The sequence below is a fragment of the Macaca nemestrina genome, chromosome 20 (assembly GCF_043159975.1).
Source record: "Macaca nemestrina isolate mMacNem1 chromosome 20, mMacNem.hap1, whole genome shotgun sequence".
In the NCBI taxonomy this organism is placed as follows: Eukaryota; Metazoa; Chordata; class Mammalia; order Primates; family Cercopithecidae; genus Macaca; species Macaca nemestrina.
The window spans coordinates 54,482,045-54,508,434 of record NC_092144.1 but is presented as its reverse complement, the minus strand read 5'-3'; the positions used below and the strand labels follow the sequence as shown (position 1 = coordinate 54,508,434).

General features: G+C 39.6%; 1 protein-coding gene and 1 pseudogene across 2 annotated transcripts; one reads left to right on the top strand and one right to left on the bottom strand.

Moving 5' to 3' along the window:
• Positions 1 to 3,352: 3,352 nt before the first annotated feature.
• Positions 3,353 to 25,857, top strand: LOC105463823 (zinc finger protein 235). 2 transcript variants are annotated; one of them, XM_011711174.3, is made up of 5 exons: positions 3,353 to 3,443; positions 4,983 to 5,045; positions 8,674 to 8,800; positions 9,490 to 9,573; positions 23,009 to 25,857. In XM_011711174.3, exons 2-5 carry the CDS (start codon positions 5,031 to 5,033, stop codon positions 24,985 to 24,987), a joined length of 2,205 nt encoding a protein of 734 aa, XP_011709476.2. In that variant the 5' UTR covers positions 3,353 to 3,443; positions 4,983 to 5,030; the 3' UTR covers positions 24,988 to 25,857. The 2 variants fall into 2 exon arrangements, with proteins under 2 accessions (XP_011709476.2, XP_011709475.2); XM_011711173.3 differs by having other exon boundaries at positions 3,354 to 3,443; positions 9,490 to 9,585.
• Positions 14,828 to 15,310, bottom strand: LOC112423494 (NADH dehydrogenase [ubiquinone] 1 alpha subcomplex subunit 3 pseudogene; annotated as a pseudogene).
• Positions 25,858 to 26,390: the final 533 nt, after the last annotated feature.

The following is a 26,390-nucleotide window of genomic DNA, read 5'->3' as shown; positions in this document are numbered from 1 at the left end:
GCCACCCCAGCCTTCAGCAACTACCACCCTGATCAGCAGCCATACACATCAAGACAAGACCCTCTCCCAGAAAAAAGATTACACAACTCACAGAAGGCTCAAATGATTGTTAGCATTTTTTTATCAACAAAGTATTTTTAAATTAAGGTATGTACATTGCTTTTGTTTCTTTTTTCTTTTTTCTTTTTTTTTTTTTTTTGAGACAGAGTCTCACTCTGTCGCCCAGGCTGGAGTGCAGTGGCACGATCTCGGCTCACTGCAAGCTCTGCCTCCTGAGTTCACGCCATCCTCCTGCCTCAGCCTCCCAAGTAGCTGGGGCTACAGGTGCCCGCCACCATGCCTGGGTAATTTTTTTGTACTTTTAGTAGAGACAGGCTTTCACCATGTTAGCCAGGATGGTCTCGATCTCCTAACCTCATGATCCGCCCGTCTCAGCCTCCCAAAGTGCTGGGATTACAGGCGTGAGCCACCGTGCCTGGCCGTACATTGCCTTTTTTTTTAGACATAATGCTATTACACAGGTAAATGGTATGTTTACAGTATAGTATAAACATAACTTTTATGTGCACTAAGAAACCAAAAAAATCATGTGACTCACTTTATTGAGATATTCATTTTATTGCGGTGGTCTGGACCCAAACCTGCAATATCTCCCAGGTATGCACATATTAAGAAAACTTTGGTCAAGTAAGGTGGTCATGCCTGTAATCCTCTGCACTTTGGAAGGCTGAGGTGGGAGGATTAGGATTGCTTGAGGCTAAGAGTTAGAGACCAGCCTCTGCCACATAGGAAGACTCCATTTCTACAAAAAAATTACGTTAAAAAATTATCCAGGCATGGTGGTACATGCCTGTAGTCCTAGCTACTCAAGAGGCTGAAGCAGGAGGATTACTTGAGCCCAGGAGTTTAAAGTTACAGTGAGCTATGATGATTTCACCAGTGCACTCCAATGTAGGCAACAGAATGAGACCCTGTCTCTAAACAAAATACTTTCTGCCCTGAGGTTCATAAAGGTATTAGCCCATATTATTAAGTGGTGTAATTACTTCTGGAACTAATTACCCAGTGTTAGGTCAAACTTCACAGATTAAGTGCACAGTCCTCATAAGACTTTTTTCATTCCAAACTGCAAGTTCAAGGGTTTCCATGCCACCCTCACTTCTGACTAGCTGACCACTTCTGATCACTAGCCTCTCAGGTTTAATAATTTACTGAAACAACTCACAGAACCCAGGAAAATTATATTTATTAATTACAGCTTTATTATAACAAAAGGATACAAATCAAAACCAACCAAAGGTAGAAAATGCATAGGGCAAGGTCTGGGAGGGTTCCAGATAGAAAATTCCATGGTTCTTTCTCTTGAAATCAGGACACATTACCCTCCCAGCACACAGCTGTATGAGAATACTTGCCAACCAAAGAAGTCTATCCAAGCTTGTGTTCATAGATTTTATTAGGGCTTTATTACATAGGTGTGATTGATTGAAGAACTGACGTGTAACTCAATCTCTAGCCCCCATCCTCTACACAGGCTGATGTTATTTGGCTCAGAGTCCTAAACTTCAAATCACATGATCGATCTGTCTGGTGTAACCAGCACCTATCTGAAGTAATCTCACTAGCATAACTTATCTAGAGGCCCATGATGTGTCTCTGTCAGAGACAATCTGTCAGATAGAGTGTGAGTGGCCCACCATGAATAACAAACAGCTTCTATAATTCAGGATATTTTAAGAGTTTAAATGCCATCTCCCAGGAACTAGGGACAGAGGCCAAAAAAGTTGGAGAAATCCAGAATGTGTAACATCATAACAACTGACCTAATTCCTTCAACAGGCCAGGGTCTGAAAAAGGGGATGATGCAGTAGTGTTCAATAATAAATACACCTAAGTAGATAAATAAAATGAATAGACTGGATATTGATTTGACAAACCAGTCATAAGATACTTTTAGGTAATCAGGAAATTTTTAAAGCAGATTGGGTATGTAAAGGAAAATAAAAATCTCAGGATCCTCCAAACTTAGGCAAATGTGGCGATTAAGCCCTGGAGTTCATGAATTGTAATACCCTCTTCCAAATGAACAGCTATGCATTAGCCCGATCCCCATGAAAGGTGAAAAGCCTCAGGTATTTGGGAAGAGCTTTCCCCATAGATCATTCATAAGTAAACTTATGTGCAAGTAAAACCTTGCAGTCTTTCTCCAAGCCCATGTGTGATACGATTCTTCTGGTACACCAAGGCAAGAAACTCTGGGATACAAGACGCCTCTTGTGCTTGCGATAAGGCAGGGGTCTAATTGAGCTAACACAAGCCTCCTATGGATGGCTAAACTAAAAAAGTACCCTGTGAAATACGCCCACTGGGGCTTCAGGAGCTGTAAACATTCACCCCTAGACACTGTCGTTGGGTTGGAGCTCTGCAACCTGCCGTGTGCAGGCTCCCCCTAGAGGTTTGAGCAGCTGGGCACGAAGAAACGAGCCACACCCCCATTACATGCCCTGGGAGGGGGACAAGCGAACTTTTCCCGTTTCATCACAATTTACTTTCGGCACTAACATGATTGTTCAGCTGTCTTCATCAGCAGGCCTTTATTCGAGGAGATTCCTGCCCAAGCAAACTGTTTAATTGTTCATTATGCTTCCGCAGAGACCCATCAAATTTTCAATCTCTTCCAAAGAAAGTACCAATAGATTGCACCTTAAGATTTTTTGTTTCAAAAATCCTTGCTATATCCACCAATCCCGGACTGTAGTATCATGATCATTATGCAATACTAATAAAATCCCTTGCAATGAAAGACCCGCCTTAAACATCCAGTTCTCAATCAGTTCCAACCTTGCCTTGACACTTTGCTCTGTGAAGGTGCCAACGCTCCGTCGAAGTGTTGTCCTCCATTGCTGCAATCAGCAACAAATTCCGTTGTTTGTCTTATCAACAGGTTGAGCTGATGATATTCGGGAAGCCGGCATTTGACACAAGTTTGAGATCTGGTATTCCTTAACGTTCGGCGTCCATCGGAGCTCAGCCTAAGTCACTTTTACGCTTCCCATTTTTAGCCTACCCTTTGTTTCTGCTAAAAATTTTGGTTTCTAGCTTATTTTCATAATACAAGCTGAACTTTTCACTTTTATATGCCATCACTTTAAAAATTTTACAATTATTTTCTCATGAATTTTTAAAATGAATAAAACTAAAAGGAATCTGACAGTAGTAGCGCCAGAGAAGTGTCTCAAACCCAACCGGCTTGAGTCAAAACAAAACCCAGCTGGTGGGAAGCGCGACCCTTGGAGCATTCTGGGAACTGTAGTCCAGGAGTGAGAGAACTCTGAGACGCTTCCGCTTAGGAATTCTGGGAAGTGGAGTCCACGAACCGTGGGCACTCGCAGGCACTTCCGCTCCAGGAAGGCGAGGTCGGACCTGAGATAGCTCCCAGGGAGGTGAGTCAGCTCCGGGTCTCCAAGACTTCTCCGAGCCCTCTTGGCCTGGGCGTGGGGCCAGCGATGAACCGGTCCTTGGCTTGGGGAAGAGAAGCTGTGGCCAGCGCTCGAGGGCAGGGTTGGGAGACTGCGGGAGTTTGCGTCCCCTCGGCGGAACCTCTTGCGTTGGGGGCGGGCTCGCGTCGTGCTTCGAGGTTGAGGGTCTCCCGCCCTCTCTGCTGCCCTAGCCAGCCTCACGCACTTACGAGCCAGTCCTGCCTGCTCCTCGCGGCAAAATATTGGGCAAGTTACTTAATCTCTCCTTGTCTCAGTTTCCTCGTGCCTGTAAAGGGTTAGTGCGTTCCCAGTGATGTTCTTGTGAGAATTAAATGAGATTTTATAGAAATAAGCTTAAAACCAGTGCATAGGAAAATGTTGGATGCCGCCGTTAATTCTGTTATACTCAAAAAGACGCCTGTTGTTTGGAAACTCCTCTGAACCTGGGATGGGGTCGGAGATCCAGCTACGGAGCCGCTGTCCCTTCTCTAATCCTTGCCTGATGTGGGGCCGTTCCTGGATTCTTGTACTTTTCTAGCCTCTTGACAGGAGATTAGTTCCAGCCGGAGCCTGGGGAATGTCCTCTGTGTTTTATCTCAGAGAAGCGATCGTCATTACAGATTTGCAGAGTGCCAGAGGTGTCCTGAGGCGCTAATAAATGTTCAGTATTATGTGGTTGTAACCAGTAATCCCGTGTGGTTAACTTAAGTGTAACAGCATTTCTTAGAGAGTTTTAGGTTTTTAGTAGTCATTGCTTTCATGCATATGGAAAAAGAGACTTTCTTGAGGCTCCTCCAGCTGAGTAACATTTGCAAGTAATTACATCTATTGGAGAAAAAAAAAATCCGTAGCAGTTTAACTGTCATTACCAACGGACCTAATTATGTTAGACAACCAATCACAGTTACAGACTTTTCTGAGGGTCATGGTAACTCACAGGACAGAGCAATTATCTTTGAGTTCTGGGTTTCTTGAAAGATTCATTTTCTAGAAAGCATACTCAAAAGGGCAGTTTTATGAAGCATAATAGCACTTGCTTGTCAGAAGCTGCAGGAAATAGAGAATACAGGCATTATTTTCCCCATTTACAGGTGACTGAATTAAGGCACAGAGAGATTAATAATTCGCTTAAGGTTTATACTGCTTATACTGTTTATACTGATCAGTAGAAAATAAGTAGAAATGCCAAAATTTGAAGCCAGGCATTTTGGCTCTGTTACATTACCCTGCCTGTCTTTGTCTCATTTCCTTGGAGACTAAGGTTCAGAAGGAGTACGCAGGGAGCTGCATTTGATTTAGGTCTGTTAATATGAAATGTTCATGAACAAAAGCAGCTGGGTGAGGGGGCCCAGTGGTAGCTGGGATCCAGCTCCCGTTCTCACTAAGCTGTGTGTAACTGTGCCTGCCTAGAGAAAGGGAGACCTTTCTCTAAAGTGCCACATAAAGTGCCATGTTGACTAGTGGCATCCCTAACCTATCTCATGATGCCTTTGCCTCCCCCAGGTTCACTCCCCCGGAACTCTGCCTTTTCCCGGAAGGAAGAGGGGGAAAATGACCAAGTTCCAGGTAAGTTTATTTTGCCTTTCTGTTTCTTAAAATGACATCTCATTGCACAAAGATTGGACACATTTTTCCCATTTGGAAGAGTAAAGGGAACGAAAGGTGCTTGAAAGATTGTTATATGCCGGGCTCTTGCCTTTTATTTCCAAATAATAGTATAAACATTAACAGATATATATATATATCTTAAATATTTTAAAATCTATTTCTGTGTAATATATTTATATATGTAAATATAAATTTCTAAATATATATATTTAGAGACAGAGTCTCACCTTGTTTCCCAGGCTGGAGTGCAGTGGCTTACTGCAGTCTGGGCCTCCTGGGCTCAATAGATCCTCCCACCTTAGCCTCTTGAGTAGCTGGGACCACAGGCACGTACCGCCACAACCGGCTAATTATTTTTAATAGAGAGGGGATATTCCTGTGTTGCCCAGGCTGGTCTTGAACTGCTGGGCTCAAGCGATCCTCCTGCCTTGGCCTAACAGATACATTTTTTTTTTTTTTTGAGACGGAGTCTAGCTCTGTTGCCCAGGCTGGAGTGCAGTGGCCAGATCTCAGCTCACTGCAAGCCCCGCCTCCCGGGTTCACGCCATTCTCCTGCCTCAGCCTCCCGAGTAGCTGGGAGTATAGGCGCCCGCCACCTCGCCCGGCTAATTTTTTTTGTATTTTAGTAGAGACGGGGTTTCACCGTGTTAGCCAGGATAGTCTCGATCTCCTGAACTCGTGATCCGCCCGTCTCGGCCTCCCAAAGTGCTGGGATTACAGGCTTGAGCCACCGCGCCTGGCCAACAGATACATTTTTTAAGTGGAAAACAACTCTCACATTACAAATATGTTTACCAATAATTTCCCACCTTCCTTTTCATTTGCACTCACAAATATATATAATCGTACTTTACGTACAATTTTGAGTTTTTTAAATTTAATTTTATATCACCTACGTTTTATCATGTCATTTTCCATCTTTTATCTGATTTTATTTTTCCTCATTCTCCATGTTTATGTAATCTATGAATTTTGCCATTTTAAGGACATTGACAATAGCAGTTTTTCCCCATATAACTTCTCTTCCCAAATAGGAATTTTGAGAATTCTACCATTTTTTTAAATCTTTAAAGTTTTAGACACATTTTCTCGTACACGACACCTCATTTTATGGAAAGAATAAAGTATAGCTTGGTGCAGTAGCATCTGACTGATGCCAAACTCAGAGAAAGTAATTTTAGTTTCAAACAAGAGCTAGATTTCTTTCTTTAATTCTAAGTAAAACCTTGTATTATAGTTAAGTATCTGTTTTATTCATTAACATGTTATTATATTTTAAAGATGTACATACTTAGTTTAAAAGTTTTATAGCACTTGGAGATTCGCCAGGAAATTTGCTCCATGGAACAGCTTTGTGAGGATGTAGATGGCCTTACCTGTATTTTAAACATAGACAGGTGTGAACCTTTAGACTTAGTGAAGTCCACTCAATGCCCAGCTGAAGTTAAAGCTTTCAGTGCCTAAGCCAGAAGTTTCAGGTATTTCATTTGGGTGAAGGCCAGACACAGTGGCTCACCTGTAATCCCAGCACTTTGGGGCTGAGGTGGGTGGATCACTTGAGGTCAGGAGTTTGAGATCAGCGTGGTCAACGTGGTGAAACCCTGTCTCTACTTAAAATACAAAAATTAGCTGGGTGTGGTGGCACGTGCCTGTAATCCCAGCTACTCGTGTGGATGAGGCAGGAAAATTGCTTGAACCTGGGAGGCGGAGGTTGCAGTGAGCCGAGATCACACCACTATACTCCAGCCTGGGCGACAGAGTGAGACTGTCTCAAAAAAGGAAAAAAACAGAAGAGACTGTTCAGGGACCTGAGGCTACGCTACACGTGTATGTGTCCCTGGCATGTCCTGGTGGATGAAGAGCTCCAAAAATAACATTGCTCTTCACCAGATTCCCTTTCTCAGTGCATGACTCTTTGCCAGGTATGTCATCAAGTTGTTTAGTACATGGATGATCAGAACTCCAGCCAAAACAAATGTAGGGATGAGCAGTGTCTTCAGATAAATAATGTTAATTTCCATACAGAAAAATGCCATATACAGACTTTATGAGACAAATAGGAAACAGGTGCAGGGGTAGGAATTTATATATTCTAGAAAATGACTTAATATCCTTAATAGTAATGTTATTGATACATGAAAAATCCCAATAGGATTAAGCAAAGGCAATATGTGAAGAAAAATAATATCAGATCATCTTTAAAAAAATTAAATAGCTGTTTATATCACTCACCAAATTGTTCAAGATTTTAAAAAAATAACATAAAGTCCAGTTTTGGCCAGAGTACAGAGAATCGGGAGTACCTACAATCTCTTACAGGAAGAGTTAGTTGAGAAAATTAACATTATACCAGCAAAACAAAGACCAGCAAAACAAAGGTGTATATATATATTTTTTACAATGTAATTACCACTTCTTGGAACTTATCTTTTTTTTTTTTTTGGAGACAGAATCTTGCTCTCTCATTCAGGCTGGAGTGCAGTGACATGAACTTGGCTCACTGCAACCTCCACCTGCCAGGTTCAAGCGATTCTCCTGCCTCAGCCCCCCCGAGTAGCTGGGATTACAGGTTTGCGCCACTATGCCCAACTAATTTTTGTATTTTTAGTAGAGACAGGGTTTCACCATGTTGGTTGGGCTGGTCTCGAACTCCTGACCTCAAGTGATCCGCCCACCTCGACCTCTCAAAAGTGCTGGGATTGCAGAAGTGAGCTATTGCGCCCAGCCGGAACTTATCTTAAGGAAATAACCATATGAGCTGGCCGAGATCTATGTAAAAATATGTTTTTTGTGGCGTTGTCATTTTTTAATTTAAAATGATCGAATGTGCATTATTTAGAATGGTTAAATATATTGTAGATCATGTTTGTGAGCTATCATGCAGCCATGAATGGGATGAAAGAGATGATGGTGATGATAATAAGAGTAATGACTAACATTTATTGAGTACTTACTGTATGTCACACAGTGTCCTAAGTTCCTTATAGTATTCACTCATTTAATCCCTTCAAGGATCCTATGATAGAGGTCTTCTTATACAGATGTGGAAATTGAGGTATTGAGAAGTTAGGTGACTTGAGCAATGTCACAAAACTAACAGTGGATATACCATTGGAATGTGAACTAAGGCAGTCAAACTCAAGAGCCTGCACTGTTAACCTTGACCCTAAATGCTGCTGCAATTGACCAATATAGCATGTTCCTGAGAACCCAGAGAATGAACTGCATACTTGTCCCAGAGCTTCATGAAGGCCTGTTGGATTGACAAAATAGTGGTACTATCCAATGAGAGAAGATAGGTACCATCAAACACTGTTGGGAAGAAATTAATGCAAAATTTCTTATAAAATTTGGCGCTATCAGTCAAATGGTAAAATGTGTGTATGCCATGATTTAACAATGACAGTTCTAGGGATTTAATTATATAAAGGGCACCACGTTACATGTACAAGGTATTTTCCTTTTTCCCCCTAGCATTTTTGGTGTGATTGTGGAAAGGAAAGAATAGTAACTCTACAGAAAGAGTTGCTTAGGTGCCAGTGGCCATTGGGTACGAGATTGAGGTTATGTGTGCTTGATGTTCTAGGAGGCAGTGACATTCAAGGATGTGGCTGTGGCCTTCACTGAGGAGGAGCTGGGGCTGCTGGACTCTGCCCAGAGGAAGCTGTACCGAGATGTGATGCTGGAGAACTTTAGGAACCTGGTTTCAGTGGGTAAGGACAGGCACCCTCTGTAATTCAGCAGGGTTTCTCAACCTCCATGCCATTGATGTTTTGGGCCAAATAATTCTGTGTTGTATCAGGCTGTCCTGTGTATTTTGGGATGTTAGTGGCATCCCTGGCCTCTGTCCCCTTGTTAAGGCTTTGGGACTGCTCAGAGACTAGAGTTTTTCTGTCTCTTTAGAGCATAGAGACAAGATGTTTCTGGCCTTTGTTCCAAGACAAATGATTTTCTTTTAGAAATGAACTATAAAAGAACAGTTGAGCTTGGCTCCTCCTGCTTTCTTTAAACTTGTCCGTCATGATCCATTGGTGGGTCAGGAAATTAGTAAGTTGCATCAGCATTTCTGTAATAGAGTAACAATATCAGAGCCCCTTAGCCAGAATGGTGCACGTTGTGGCAATAACTGCTGCTGCTTGCAGTAAGGGATGTGATGGAAACAGATACAGATTAGAAACAGGTCCTTTAATATTTTATTTCAATAGTTTACATAGGGTAATGTATTTCCAATGATAGTAAATGTATTTCTTATAATGTGTTGTGATTAAAAAAAAAAATGTTTCCTAAACATTGCATGGAGGGGCAGGGAGGAGATTTACATCATGTGATTGGAACCAGAATTTTTCAGTACTCTTTGCTTTTAACACTTCAACATTTTCACTTAAATACTATCTTTTTATAGGACATCAGTCCTTCAAACCAGATATGATATCCCAGTTGGAGAGGGAAGAAAAGCTTTGGATGAAAGAGTTTCAGACCCAAAGAGGTAAGCATTCAGGTGAGAACTGTGCAGCTGGAATCATAGTTAACAGCTGTTATTTTTCCTTTATTCAGGATAATTTCTTCTCCACCCAGCTGAGAGATTTTTTTAAAAAACATCTGTCATGGCTGGGCGCAATGGCTCAAGCCTCTAATCCCAGCACTTTGAGAGGCTGTGGCAGGTGGATCACTTGAGGTCAGGAGTTCAAGACCAGCCTGGGTAACATAGCAAAACCCTGTCTCTACAAAATATAAAAAAATTAGCTAGATGTGATGGATGTGCCTGTATTCCCAGCTACTCAGGAGGCTGAGATGGGGGGATTGCTTGAACCTGGGAGGTATGGGTTGCAGTGAGCCGAGATCCGCTACTGCACTGCAACCTTGGTGACAGAGCAAGACTCTGTCTCAGAAAAAAAAAAAAGAATAAAAACATCTGTCACATCATGTCACTCCTCTGCTTCAGACCCTCCACTGGCTTCCCATTTCACTGACTGAAATCCAGTGTATTTAAGGAGCTTGTAAGACTGTATAATGTTTGCCTACTCACCTAGCTTTATTATTCTGTTTTTTCCCCTCCCTTTGTCTCTGCCATCCTCACTTGTTCCTCAAATATGACATCTGCATCACAGCCTTTTACTTTCTGTTCGCTGGCTGGAATGCTGTTTTTTCTTAAACCTCTGTCCTCTTTCTGATTGATTGATTGAGATAGGGTCGCACTCTGTTGCCCAGGCTGGAGTGCAGTGACACAGTCTCCACTCACTGCAATCTCCAGCTCCTGTGCTCAAGTGATCCTCCCACCTCAACCTTCTGAATAGCTGGAACTACAGGTGCGCACCACCACACCCGGCTAATTTTTGTATTTTTTGTACAGACAGGGTTTCCCCATGTTGTCCAGGCTGCTCCTGAACTCCTGGACTCAAGCAATCTGCCCACTTCAGCCTCTCCAAAATGCTGGGATTATAGACGTGAGCCACTGCACCCAGCCCCTCTTCCTTATTTCATTCATACCTCTGCTCAGAAGTCATTTCATGAGAGGCTTTCTTAAAATATCATCTTCTGGCCGGGTGCAGTGGCTCATGCCTGTAATCCCAGCACTTTGGGAGGCCAAGGTGGGCAGATCACGAGGTCAGGAGATTGAGATTATCCTGGCTAACACGGTGAAACCTCATCTCTACTAAAACTACAAAAAAAATTTAGCTGGGTGTGGTGGCAGGTGCCTGTAGTCCCAGCTACTCAGGAGGCTGAGGCAGGAGAATGGCATGAACCCAGGAGGCAGAGCTTGCAGTGAGCCAAGATCACGCTGCTGCACTCCAGCCTGGGCAATAGAGCGAGACTCTGTCTCAAAAAAAAAAAAAAATTCCATCTTCCCTTCACTCTCCATGTCCTTAATTTGCCTGAATTTGTGTGTAAACACTGTACCAGCAAGGCTTATTCACATATATTTATTTTTTAATTGTGGTAAAATATATATAACATAAAACTTTTAACATTTTAACCATTTTTGAGTATATAGTGACATTAAGTACATTTACATTGTTGTGTAGCCATTACCACGATCCATCTCCAAAAGTTTTTCGTTGTTCATAATGAAACTCTGTACCCATTAAACAATGACTCCACATTCCACCTCTCTCCAGCACCAATTAACCATTGTTCTACTTTATGACTCTGAATTTGACCATTCCACGTACTCAAGTGGAATTATATATTTGCCCTCTTGTGTCTGGCTTATTTCCCTTAGCCTAATATCTTTGAGGTTCATCTATGTTGTAGCATGTGTCAGAATTTTCCTCTTTTTTATGGCTGAATAATATTTCATTATAGTACAGTTGACCCTTGAACACTGTTTTCCACAACAGCAGCACCATTTTACATTTCCACTAGCAGTGCACAAGGTTTCTAATTTCTCCACATCCTCACCAACACTTGTTGTTTTCTGTTTTTTTTTTAAATGATATCCGTCTGAATGGGTTTGAAGTGGTGTCTCATTGTGGTTTTGATTTGCATTTCCCCAATGATTAGTGATGTTGAGCACCTTGTCATATGCTTATTGGCCATTTGTATTAATATATCCTCTTTGGAGAAATATGTGTTCAAGTCCATTGTCCATTTTTGAATCAGGTTTTTTTGTTGCTGAGTTTTGGAAGTTCTCTATATATTCTGGATGTTAGTTCCTTATCAGATGTATGAGTTGAAAATCTTTTCCTCCTTTCTGTTTGTTGCCCTTTTTACCCTGTGGATACAGTGTCTTTTGATATAAAAAGTTTATGTTGTGGCCGGGCGCGGTGGCTCAAGCCTGTAATCCCAGCACTTTGGGAGGCCGAGACGGGCGGATCACGAGGTCAGGAGATCGAGACCATCCTGGCTAACACGGTGAAACCCCGTCTCTACTAAAAAAATACAAAAAACTAGCCGGGCGCGGTGGCGGGCGCCTGTAGTCCCAACTACTCGGGAGGCTGAGGCAGGAGAATGGCGTGAACCCGGGAGGCGGAGCTTGCAGTGAGCTGAGATCCGGCCACTGCACTCCAGCCTGGGCGGCAGAGCAAGACTCCGTCTCAAAAAAAAAAAAAAAAAAAAGTTTATGTTGGGCGCGGTGGCTCACACCTGTAATCCTAGCACTTAGGGAGGCCGAGGTGGGTGGATCACGAGGTCAGGAGTTGGAGACCAGCCTGAGATGGTGAAACCCTGTCTCTACTAAAAATAAAGAAAATTAGCCAGGCATGGTGGCGGGCACCTGTAATCCCAGCTACTTGGGAGGTTGAGGTAGGAGAATTGCTTGAACCCAGGAGGTGGAGGTTGCAGTGAGCCAAGATCATGCCCCTGCACTCCAGCCTGGGCTACAGAGTGAGACTCCATCTCAAAAACAAAAAAAAAAAAAAAAAAAAGTTTTTAGTTTTCATGAAGTCTAGTTTGTCTGTTTTTTTCTTTTATTGCCTGTGCTTTTGTTGTCACATCCAAGAGACTATAAAATCCAGCATTGTGAAGCTTTCGCCATATGGTTTCTTCTAGAAGTTGTGTGGTTTTCATTTTTTTTCTCTTTTTTTTTTGAGACGGAGTCTTACTCTGTCGCCCAGGCTGGAGTGCAGTGGCACGATCTCAGCTCACTGCAACCTCCTCCTCCTGGGTTCAAGCCATTCTCCTGCCTCAGCCTCCCGAGTAGCTCAGATTACAGGCACCTGCCACCACGCCTGCCTAATTGTTTTTTTACTTTTAGTAGAGACGGGGTTTCACCATCTTCACTAGGCTGGTCTCGAACTCCTGACCTCATGATCCACCTGCCTCGGCCTCCCAAAGTGCTAGGATTACAGGCGTGAGCCACCACACCCAGCCAGTTTTCGCTCTTACATTTAGGGCTTTGATGCATTTTGAGTTGATCTTTGTGTAAGGTAAGGGTTGACCTTCATTCTTTTGCATGTGGATATCCAGTTTTCCCAGCCCCATTTGTTGAAAAGACTGTCCTTTCCTCATTGAATGGTCTTGGCAGCATTATCAGAAATGATTTGGCCCTACATGCAAGAGTTTATTTCTGAGTTCTCTAGTCTGTTCCTTTGGCCTATATGTCTTTATGACAGTTTTGGTTAATGCAGCTTTATAATAAGTTTTGAAATCAGAAAGGAAAAAAGATTCCTCCGTATTTTTTCTTCTTTTCAAGATTGTTTTGGCTATTTGTGGTCTCCTGCAATTACATGTGAGTTTTAGGATGAGTTTTTGTATTTCTGCAAAGAAGAAATTGGGATTTTAATAGGGATTGCATTAAATCTATAGATTGCTTTGGGTGATTTTGGTAACAATATTTAATTGGTAACAGGTTTTTTCTGTAATCTTTAGGGTTTCTACATACATCTTTTGTGAACAAAGATAATTTTACATTTTCCTTTCCAATTTAGATGCCTTTTCTTTATTTTTCTTGCATAATATCTCTGACTAGAACTTTCAGTACTACTGTGTTGAATAGAAATGGTAAAAGTGGGCATCCTTGCCTTGTTCTGGTACTAGAAGAAAAGCTTTCCATTTTTCACCATTGAATATAATGTTTGCTGTGGGTTTTTAATGTATGGCCTTTATTATGTTGAGTTAGATTTTTTCTATTCCTGGTTTAAATATTTTTATCATGAAAGGATTTTTAATTTTGTAAAATGCTTTTTCTACATCAATTGAGATGATCATGTGTTTTCTTCTTCATTCTGTTGGTGTGGTATATTACATTAATTGGTTTTCATATGTTACACCATCCTTGCATTCCAGAACTAAATCTCATTTGGTCATGGTGTAATTCTTTTAATATGCTGCTGAACTCTCTTTACTAGGATTTTGTTGAGGATATTTATATCAGTGTTCATAAGGGACATTGGTCTGTAGTTTCCTTTTCTTATAGTATCTTTGTATTTGGTATTGGGGGAATCCTGGTCTCATAGAATGAACTAGGAAGTATTCCCCCCTCTTCAGTTTTTTGGAAGAGCAAAATGGATTGGTGCTAATAATTCTTCAGATGTCTAATAGAAATCACTAGTGAAAGTCCAGGACTTTGCTAGGAAGTTTTTGATCACTGATTCAATATCCTTTGTAGGTATAGGTCTATTCATATATTGTTTCTTCCTGATTCAGTGTTAGGTTGTGGGTTTCTGAGAATTTGTTCATTTCATCTAGGTTATCTAATTTGTTGGCGTACATTGTTCATGATACTCTCTTATCCTTTTGTTTCTATAAAGTCAGTAGTAATATACCAACTTTCACTTCTGATTTTAGTTATTTGAGTCTATTTTTTCTTAGTCAATGTAGCTAAATGTCAATTTTATTGATATTTTCAAGGAGCCAACTCTTGTTTTATTTTCTCTATCCTTTATTCTCAATTTTATTTATTTTTGCTCTTATCTTCATAAGATTTGATTCCTGGCCAGGCACGGTGGCTCATGCCTGTAATCCTAGCACTTTGGGAGGCCAAGGTAGGCAGATCACCTGAGGTTGGGAGTTTGAGACCAGCCTGACCAACATGGAGAAACACTGCCTCTACTAAAAATATAAAATTAGCTGGGCATGGTGGCACATGCCTGTAATCCCAGCTACTCGGGAGGCTGAGGCAGGAGAATCGTTTGAACCCGGGAGGCAGAAGTTGCGGTGAGCTGAGATCACACCATTGCACTCCAGCCTGGGCAACAAAAGCGGAACTCTGTCTCAAAAAAAAAAAAAAAAAAAAAAAAAAAAAGATTAGATTCCTTTCTTTTGTCAACATTGGGTTTAATTTGGTTTTGTTTTTTGGTTTTCACATTTTTACTGGAAGCCACTGGGGAGGGTCCTCCTCCCTGTCAGTGGAGGTGCTCACAGTTTCTTCAGCCACTCCAGGCTTGAGCCCTAGGAGTCCTGGGGTTGGCTGGACACGTAAGGCACACTGCCGTCATCTCAGACAGGCATTGGGTAATTGTAGGGTGTGGCCTGGTTGATCATGATGGCGTACTTGGTGTAGGGGCTGAGTGGGGGCAGAATTATAGCATGGCCTGCAATGGTGAAGGACACAACCAGCACCGACTCTTTGGCCCAGGCATTCTTGAAGAAGGCAGCAAGTCTTGCAGCCATCTTGGTCTCGGCAATGGCAATGGCTTGTTATTTTTTTCAGTTCCTTAAGGTGTAAGGTTATGATGTTGATTTGAGACCTTTCTTCCTTTTCTTTGTAAGCATTTATAGCTATAAATTTCCCCCTTAGCATTGTTTTTGCAGTGGATTTGTTTTCATTTATCCCAAGATATTTTCTAATTTCCCCTGTGATTTCTTCTTTGATCTATTGGTTGTGTATTAATTTTCACATATTTATGGAATTTTCAGGTTTTGTTCTGCTGTTCATTGCTAGTTTCATTTCATTTTGATCAGCAGAGATACTTTGTGTGATTTTAATCTTTTTATATTTATTAAAGCTTTTTTGTAGTTTAACATATGGAGTATCCTAGAGAATGTTCTGCATGTACTTCAGAAAAATGTGTATTCTGCTGTTACTGGGTGGAGTGTTCTGTATAATCATAGTCTACATGTATATATTTCCATATACTTCAAAAATGTATAAAACATAGAACTTTAATTCTAAAATTGCTTATGTCCTTTGTTAAGATATCATATAATCCACCAAACTGAGGGAGATATGTGATAAAAATGACTTAGTAGGATACCATTTGTAATGCCACCATTCAGTTCAGTTTTAACATTCATTTTACATCTTTTTCTGTTAATGAAAATTGACTTGATAGTTTAAATGGATAATTTCTGCTTCTCCACCCTTCTCCCAACATACACATAATTTGGATGACCTATTTGTTTTCCTTTCTATGACTTTAAACTTTTTATTTTGAAAACTTAAAAAACATAGAAAAGTAAATAATGCCACAAACTGTATATCCATACTGTCTTAGCAGTTATTAACTTTCCACTGTTCCTGTTTTATCTATTCCCTTCTGTTTTTTTCTGGAGAATGTCTTATTTTTTTCTGGAGACTGTCTTATCACCCATAGATTTATCAGTGTCTGTCTACAACAGTAACTCCTTATTGTCACTTAATATCCATTCTGTAATCAGTATGGGGGCTCGTATGTATTTATTGTATACTTTGTGTTATAATCCAGTATTGCATTGTTTATTTTGTTACCAAGTTGTTTCTACTTTGACCACTTGGAGCTTTTTCAGGTTGCCTCCTGTGGTTGAAATCACCAGTGATTTCTAGAAATGCAAATTAAAACAATAGTGAGATATCATCTTATACCTGTCAGAATGGCTATTACTAAAATCTGTCATGGATCTCAGGAGATCTCAGATAATGAACTCAAGATGGATTAAATAGCACCATTTATTCAATAGGATGTGCTTTCCCCAGTGTATGTTTTTGTCAACTTTGTCAAAGATCAGTTGGCTGTAGGTATGTGACTTATTTCTGGGTTCTCCTTTCTGTTCCATTGATCTATGTATCTATTTTTGTATCAGCATCATGTATCTATTTTTATATCAGCATTATGCTGTTTTGGTTACTATAGCTGTGTAGTGTAATTTGAAGTCAAATAATGTAATGCCTCCAGCTTTGTTATTTGCTTAGGATTGCTTTGTCTATTTAGGCTCTTTTATGTTTCCATATGAATTTTAGAATTGTTTTTTCTCATTCTGTGAAAAATGACATTAGTATTTAGATAGCCATTGCACTGAATTTGTAGATTGCTTTGGGCAGTATGGTCATTTTAACAATATCGATTCTGCTGATCCATGAGCATGGGATATTTTTCCATTTTCTTAATGTCATCTGCAACTTCTTTCATTATTGTTTCATAATTTTCCTTGGTTAGCACTTTCCCCTCCTTGGTTAAATACATTCCTAGGTATTTTAATTTTTTTTTGTAGATATTATAAATTGGATTATGTTCTTGATTTGGTTTTTAACCTGATCATTATTGTTGTATAGAAATGCTACTGACTTTTGTATATTGATTTTTTTAATCCTGAAACTTTACTGAAGTCATTTATCAAATCTAGGATTCTCTTGGAGGAGTCTTTAGGGATTTGTAGGTATACGATCAGATTGTCAGAAAATAGATACTAAATGACTTACTCTTTTTTCCAATTTAGATAGTTTTCTGCCTTTCTCTTGCCTGATTACTTTTCCTAGGACTTCCAGTGCTATGTGGAATAGGAGTGGTGAAAGTGGGCAATTCTTGTTTTATTCCAGTTCTTAGGGGGAATGCTTTTAGCTTTTCCCCATTCAGCATGTTACCTATGGGTTGTCATATATGACTTTTATTATTTTGAAGTATGTTTCTTCTGTGCCTAGTTGGTCGAAGGTTTTTATCATGAGAGGACGCTGAATTTTGTCAAATGGTTTTCCATATCTGTTGAGATGATCATGTGATTTTTGTTTTTAATTCTGTTTATAGACTTAATCACATTTATTGGTTTGTGTATGTTGAACCATTCTTGCATCTTTGGAATAAAACCCGCTTGATCGTGGTGACTTATCTTTTTGATGTGCTATTATATTTGGTTTGGGGTGTTTTGGTGGGGGTTGTGTTTATTTTTGGAGGATTTTTGCATCTACGTTCATCAGGGATATTGCTCCGTAGTTTTCTTTTTTTGTTGTGTCTTTGTCTGACTTTGGTGTCAGAGCGATACTGGCTTTGTAGAATGAGTTAGGGAGGATTCTCTCCTCTTAGATTTTTTGGAAGAGTTTTAGTAGAATTGATACCAGTTCTTTGTTCCTTTTGTGGAATTCCACTGTACATTTGTCTAGTCCTGGGCTTTTTTGTTCTTGGGAGGTTTTGCATTGCTGATTCAATCTCACTGCTCATTACTGGTCTGTTGAGGATTTCTGTTTCTTCCTGGTTTAATCTTGGGAGGTTGTATGTTTCCAGGAATTAGTTCATTTTCTCTAGAATTTCTAGTTTTCAAGTGTATTGTTCGTAATAGTCTCTGATCATGTTTTGTATTTCTGTAGTATTAGTTGTAATGTCTCCTTATTCATTTCTGATTATGTTTATTTGGATCTTCTCTTTTTTTGGCTAGTCTTACTGTCAGTTTATCAGTTTTATCTTTTCAAAGATAAAAACAAGCTTTTCATTTCATTGATCCTTTGTATGGTTCCTTGGTTCTCTATTTTATTTCATTCTGCTGTGGTCTTTGTTATCTTTCTTCTGCTAGCTTTAGGTTTGGATTGTTCTTGTTTTTCTAGTTCCTGGAGGTGAGACATAAGGTTGTTAATTTTTTATCTTTTTTTTTTTTTTTTTTTTAAATGTAGACATTTAACGCTATAAACCTCCCTCTTAGCACTGCTTTTGCTTTGGTATATTGTATTTTCATTTTCATTCATTTCAAGAAATTAAAAAATTTGTCTTAATTTTGTCATTAACCCAAAGATTGTTTAGGATCATGTTTAATTTTCATGTATTTGTATAGTTTCTAGAGTTCTTCTTGGAATTGATTTCTAGTTTTATTCTGAGGTATGAGAAGATACTTGGTATGATTTTGGTTTTTAAAAATGTAGTGAGACTTGTTTTGTGACCTAATCCATGCACTAATCAGAAAAGTGTATATTCTGCTGTTGGGTAGAATGTTCTGTAAATATCTGTTAGCTCCATTTGACCTAAAATTTAAGTCCAGTGTTTCTTTGTTGATTTTCTGTCTCAGTCGTCTATTTAGTGGTGTCTGTGGGGTGTTGAGGTCCCCCACTGTTATTGTATTGCTGTGTATTTTTTTAGGTCTAATAATACTTGTTTTATGAATTTGGGTGCCCTGATGTTGGGTGTGTATATATTTAGGATTGTTATATCTTACTTGTTTATTGATCCCTTTATCATTACGTAATGACCTTCTTTGTCTTTTTTTTTACTGCTGTTGATTTAAAGTCTTTTTTTTATCTGATCTAAAAATAGCTACTCCTGCTCGTTTCTGGTTTCCATTTGTATGGAATATCTTTTTCTACCTCTTTACCTTCAGTCTGTGTCTTTATCAGTAAGATGAGTTATGTTGCCATTTGATTTCTTTATCTTCTTTCTTTGTGTAATTATTTTATAAGGCCTGCGAGTTTTATACTTTTGTGTCTTTTATGATGGCAAGTATCAACCTTTTGTTTTCATGGTTAGAACTCACTTGAGCATTCCCTGTAGAGCTGGTCTAGTGGTGACAAACTCCCTCAGTGTTTATTTGGGGAAGGCTTATTTTTCCTTCATTTATAGAGCTTATTCTAGTAGGATACACAATTTTTTTGTTTTTTGAAGTAACTTGAAAATAGAATCCCAATCTCTTCTGGCTTGTAAGGTTTCTACAAGTTGAATCATCTGATGGAGCTTCCTTTATAGGTGACTAGACACTTTTCTCTTGCCGATTTTAGGATTTTATCCTTTATATAAACCTTAGTCTGATGACTGTATGCTGTGGTGAGTTCCATCTTGCAATGTATTTTCCTGGAGTTCATTAGATCTCTTTTATCTGGATGTCTAAAGCTCTTGCTAGATTAGGAAGTTTTCCTCAATTATTTCCTTAACTAGGTTTCCAAACTTTTTACTTTTTCTTCTCCCTCAGGAATACCTATGATTCGTAGGTTTGGTTGCTTTATGTTGTTTCATACTTCTTAAAGCTTTGTTTTTTCTTCTTTATTCTTTTTTCTTTACTTTTGTCTGACTAAATTAATTCAAAAGACCTGTCTTCAAGTACTGAGATTCTTTCTTCTGCTTGTTTAGTCTATTGTAAATGCTTTCAACTGTATTTTGTAATTTCTTCAATGATTTTTTCATTTCCAGAAGTTTTTATTCGTTTGGCTTTTTAAAAAAGATATCTATCTCTTTCTCTTTGGTAAATTTCTCATTGATATCCTGAATTGATTTTTTGTATTGCTTTTCAAATTTCTTTTGTATCTCATTGAGCTTCCTTAAAATTAGTATTTCAAATTATTTATCTGGCTTATTTTTTCCCTTATGATCTGTATTTATTTTATGTCGTTTTTTTCCTGTTTTACTACACTAACTAGAACTTTCAGTAATGTTGAATAAAGGTGGCGAGAGTGGATGTACTTGCGTTGTTTCTGATTTTCTGAGGGAAGCATTTAGGTCTAATTTTAGAATGTTAAATCAGTAGTGATTATCTTGAGATAATCACTACTTTGTCGTGATTTATCCTTTTTATACATTGTTAGATCTGATTTGATAACATTCTGTTAAGAATTTTATAAATATGTTCATTAGGAATATTAGTCTGTAGTTGTCTTTTCTTGGAATGTGTTTGTCTTATTTTGGTGTTAGAATAATGCTGGCTTCCTAAAGTGTGTTGAGAAGTATTTACAGCTTTTCATTTTTCTGGAAGAGTTTGTCTAGCATTGGTATTGTTTCTTCCTTAAATGTTTAGCGAAATTCATGGATGCAGCTCTGTAAGCCTCAAGTTTTGTTTGTGGAAACGTTTGTAACTATGAATTCTATTTCTTTGGTAGATAAGGGCTATTCAGATTATCTGTATGTTCTCAAGTAAACTTATTTTGTGTGTTTAAAGAAATTTGTCCATTTCATCTGCATTGTTGCATTTATTGCCATAAAGTTCATAAGTCCCTTATCTTTTTAATAATGTGTACAGGATCTATAATTATGTCACCTTTCATTACTGATATTTGTAATTTGTATCTTCTTTCTGTTTTTATCATGCATGCTAGAGTTTATTAATTTTATTGTTCTTTTCAAAGAACTAGCTATTTAATTCTCTTATTTTCTGTTTATGCTTACTTTGCATTTAATTTGTTCTTGTGTTTTTAGTTTCTTTGACACATTTCTGCTTTATAAATTTTGCTTTAAGTAGAAATTTTTATATGTTGGGTTTTTATTTTCACTCAGTTTCTAAAGTTTTGAATTATTTTTGATCCACAGTTTATTTAGAAGTATGTTGTTTATTCTCTGAATATTTGAAGATTTTACAGAGATATTTCTATTCTTAATTTCTGATTTAAATCAGTTGTGGTTAGAATACCCTTTGTATGACTTGACTCCTTTTGCTTCTGTTAGAACTTGTTTTATGGCCTAGAATATGGTCTATCTTGGAGTATGTTCCAGGTACACCTGAAAATAACATTTTCTGCTCTTACTGGATAGAGTGTCCTGTAAAGGCCAAGTAGTCAACTTGGTTGGTAATATTGCTTCAAGCCTATATCTTCACTTATTACCTACTTGTTTTCAGTTGTGTTTGCTTTATTTTTTAACATAATTGATTGTTTCTGTTTTGTTTTGTTTTCTGGCTGCTGCTGCTGCCGCTGCTGCAGCTAAGACCTTTTTTGTTTCTTCAGCTTTTGTGCATTCTGGAAAACCTGGATTCACAGAGCCTTCTTAGTCAAAAGCCACGGTCAGTGGGCTGTTTAATAATTCAGAGGGGAAAGGTGTCTTCAGTTCCCAGTTCCCTACGTGTCTTCCCAGAGTTGTCATAATAGGTCTTATGGAGGTTTTTGAGCATCTTTTTCCTCTGGTTGATGTTCATCAGCAGATAGCATTTGTGGGCTTTGTCCTTTCAATGTATCGGCATGTGTTTTTCGTAACTGCAGATCTTGGCCAGGCGCAGTGGCTCATGCCTGTAATCCCAGCACTTTGGGAGGCTGAGGTGGGAGGATCGCTTGAACCCAGGAGGCAGGGGTTGTAGTCAGCCGAAATCGTGCCACTGCACTCCAGCCTGAGGGGCAGAGCAAAACTCCATTTCAAAAGAAAAAAAAAAAACCGTGGACCTTGATGTTCAAGTCAATAATTCTAGTCTCTGGGGAACTGGTGTCCTCAGGGCTTGCCATGTCCTTTTTAATGAACTATTCGGCTTAATTTTTGGCTTCTACTGGTTAGCCATCTCCAAAGACAAGTGTCTTCACAGCGTCATCAACCTTCTCAATTCTGGGAAAGTTCTGGTAGTCTTTGAGCAGCGTACAAGGGCACAGGTCATCATCTTGGCTGGGCTGGACTGGTTTCTGGATGGCATATCCACAGGCGGCCTGGAGGAAGAGACTTGGAGGCTACCAGCACCACTGTTTGAAGGAAGTCTGGTGTTCCCTCCTCTTGGCTTCTCAAGAACTGGAGCTTGGGTCCCAGTGGAACTTAGTGCCCTTCACACAGTCCTTGGCATGGTGACTTCTGACCCCCAAGGGGCCAGGGCAGCTGTCCATTTCACAGCATGGACTGGGTTACATGAGTGCCACCATGCATCTTCCTACTTGCTTTGCTAGCTGTTGGAAAGCGGTATTGAAATCTCCAGCTATAAATATGGATTTGTCTATCAGTTATTTTGAGCACATTTCTAACTGTGCAGGTTGTATAATGAGAGCCTATAATTGAGGCATGTATTTTGCCTGATTTATGTAGTTGCTACTTATGATTCAGTTCCTGTAGCCAAAGAAGAGGTGACTTTTAATTTACCATTCTTATAGGCAAGGAAGTCAATTTTTCCTTTCCAAGTACTTACTGAGATATCATTTTGTTGCTCTGCAGCTGGCTGGTTTCTACCCCCTGTCCTATTCTTAGATCTGTAGTTCTGTGTTTCCACAGGCCATAAAATCCAAGAAAATCCATGATGGTAAAGATAAGCTGAAAATTTCCATCACGAACTAAAGCCCGATACCGAAGGAACTATGTGTAAAATTTGGAAACATCTGGACAAAGCATTCATTTTGGAGTTGTGTATACTGGAGAATACACACAGACAGCAAGACACATACTCAGAAAAGACCCAAGATATACCTTAAGCACTCACCCTGGGCTGATCTCAAATTTTCTCTCTTAAATATGGCTTTTAAAAAAAATTAGTGTTCTCTTGGTTGCAGCTGCTTTTCGGAGCTCCTATAAATTTATTTCAGCCAGTCTAGTTGTTTTTTTAACATTTCCATGGGGAAAATTAGAGCTTAGATCTTCTTAATTTCTCTACTTTGCTAATGTCAGTCTCTGGTCCTTTATTCCTTATTCTCTCTATCCTTTCAGGAGACAGGAATCAAAACGAGATGGCGACTCTTCACAAAGCAGGATTAAGGTGCTTTTCACTGGGAGAGCTTTCATGCTGGCAAATCAAGAGACATGTTGTGAGTAAATTAGCCAGAAGTCAAGACTCCATGATAAATATTGAAGGAAAGAGCTCTGAGTTCCCCAAGCACCATGATTCCCCCTGTCAGGTGGGAGCAGGAGAATCTGTTCAAGCTTCTGTGGATGACAGCCTTCTAGTGAATCACGTAGGGGATCATTCCAGGATCATTGAAAATCAAGAATTTCCAACTGGGAAAGTTCCGAATTCTTGGAGTAAAATATATCTGAATGAGACACAGAATTATCAGAGAAGTTGTAAGCAGACTCAGATGAAAAACCAATTATGTATATTCGCTCCATATGTTGACATTTTCAGTTGCATTTCACACCACCGTGATGATAAGATACTGCACAAAAGAGATAAAGCTCATAGCAATAGTGACTGTGGTAAAGATACCCTAAAGGTATCACCTCTTACCCAGTGTAGTGTTCACACAGGACAGAAAAGCTACCAGGGTAATGAATGTGAAGAAGCCTTCAATGATAGCTCCAGTCTCGAATTTCATAAGCAGGTACACTTGAGAAAGAAGTCTCCAGCGTATAGTACGCACGAGAAGGACACCAGTCATAGCTCACGGATTCCTGTTCAACAAAGTGTTCGTACTGGAAAAAAACGCTACTGGTGTCATGAATGTGGTAAAGGTTTCAGTCAGAGCTCAAATCTGCAAACTCATCAGAGAGTCCACACAGGGGAGAAACCCTATACATGCCACGAGTGTGGTAAGAGCTTTAATCAGAGCTCACATCTTTATGCTCATTTGCCTATTCACACAGGAGAGAAGCCCTATAGATGTGACAGTTGCGGGAAGGGCTTCAGTCGTAGCACAGATCTTAACATTCATTGCAGAGTTCACACTGGAGAGAAACCTTATAAATGTGAGGTGTGTGGGAAGGGCTTCACTCAGAGATCACATCTTCAGGCCCATGAAAGAATTCACACCGGAGAGAAACCCTATAAATGTGGGGATTGTGGTAAACGCTTTAGTTGTAGCTCAAATCTTCATACCCATCAGAGAGTCCACACTGAAGAGAAACCATACAAATGTGATGAGTGTGGTAAGTGCTTTAGTTTGAGCTTTAATCTTCATAGTCATCAGCGAGTCCACACAGGAGAAAAACCATATAAATGTGAAGAGTGTGGTAAGGGTTTTAGTTCAGCCTCAAGTTTCCAGAGCCATCAGAGGGTCCATACAGGAGAGAAACCATTTCGATGCAACGTGTGTGGTAAAGGTTTCAGTCAGAGTTCATATTTTCAAGCACATCAGAGAGTCCACACTGGAGAAAAACCATACAAATGTGAAGTGTGTGGGAAGCGCTTCAATTGGAGCTTGAATCTTCACAATCATCAGAGAGTCCACACGGGAGAGAAACCCTACAAATGTGAAGAGTGTGGTAAGGGTTTCAGTCAGGCCTCAAATCTCCAAGCCCATCAGAGCGTCCACACTGGGGAAAAACCATTCAAGTGTGATGCATGTCAGAAGCGATTCAGTCAGGCCTCACACCTTCAAGCCCATCAGAGAGTCCACACCGGAGAGAAACCATATAAATGTGACACTTGTGGTAAGGCCTTCAGCCAGAGGTCAAATCTTCAAGTCCATCAGATAATTCACACTGGAGAGAAACCATTTAAATGTGAGGAATGTGGGAAAGAATTCAGTTGGAGTGCTGGTCTCAGTGCTCATCAGAGGGTCCACACGGGAGAGAAACCCTATACATGTCAGCAGTGTGGGAAGGGCTTCAGTCAGGCCTCACATTTTCACACACACCAGAGAGTCCACACTGGAGAGAGGCCTTACATATGTGATGTCTGTTGTAAGGGCTTCAGTCAGAGGTCACATCTCGTCTACCATCAGAGAGTCCACACTGGAGGGAATCTGTAGAAATGAGAGAGGTGTGGTTCAGCCTTCAGTTAGAGCTCACATCTTTGTCGCCGTTGGGAAGTCCATGCTGATGATTGTGAAAAGTTCTTGTAAAACTAGAAGCTTCAAAGAATCTTGACGGGAAAGAAGTCTCTCAAATGCTGTGTTTTAGACTTGGTCAGGACATGAATTCTTTACAAACGTCATATTTCACAGATGAGAGAAAACTTTGTTCTGTAAATATGATCATGTTTATATCAGAGTTACCAAGTGTCCCAGTTCTCAAGATGTAACACAGCAGAAAAGTCTTGTCAGAGTCTGCGCAGCAGAGAGGCCTTCCTTTAACAAAAATATGATTGACAGAAAAAATTGATGTCAACTAAAATGTAACCTCTATTTAAGGAGGTGTTTTTCACCACTGTATCTCTACCATGTAGAATTGTGCTTAGCTCATAATAGGGCCCAGCAATTACTGAAGAAAGTGAAGAAAATACCTATAATTAGGACAAATACTTGAAAATTCTAGTCTGTTTTGTACCGTAAATTTATATTAATTTATATTCAAGAGGAATCCTGCAAGTAGCCTTAATAACGTTAGTTTCAGTAAGTACTGAAAAGTGTGTAATACTGCCATCCATACTAATACAGATTTGGAAAAAAGACACGACTGGCTCCCATCCTTCAGCCTTAGTTCTTTGTACAGTGTATCAGTTGTGTACAGTATGATTTTTAGCGTCATTAGTTTGTAGACTGAACAATACTGTTTTTATCTAATGTGACCCTGCAATTTACGTGATTAGAATTTTTGGACACTAAGCTTTACTGTAACTCTGAAAGTGTTAAAAGTAGTTACTGATGACAAAAAGTTTCTTAGTAAACTTGAATTGTTAATCATTGGTTTCATTATTTTCATTCAGGTTCAGGTCTACTTGCTTTTCTACGTATAGTCTTTCCTGCATCTAGACCACTTTAGAAGGAGCTTTGGCAGATTTCAAGCACATTAATTTGTCACATTTATCCCCTTAAAAGGAAGTGGCAGGGCAAGAAACCTGTTGGGTCTTTATTGGAATTTTATCTTATTGTTTATTTATTCTGTTGAATAGAGCCTTGCAATGTTGCCCAGGTTGTTCTCAAACTCCTGACCTCAAGCATTCCTCCCACCTTGGCTTCCCAAAGTGTTGAGATTATAGATGTGAACCTCTGTGCCCAACCTTGAAATTGTATTCAATGTAATGATTTAGATGGATTACTGTTTACACAGCATTCTATGCTTAACACCTCTTGGTATTAGTGGACAATAAATACTCTTTGACCTGGCAGTCCTAGCACTAGAAATTTCACTTAGGAGATTGTGACAAAAGCGAGAAAGATTGTACACAAGGATCTTTATCCTGAATTCAAAAAGGAAAATGTCAGTAAAATAT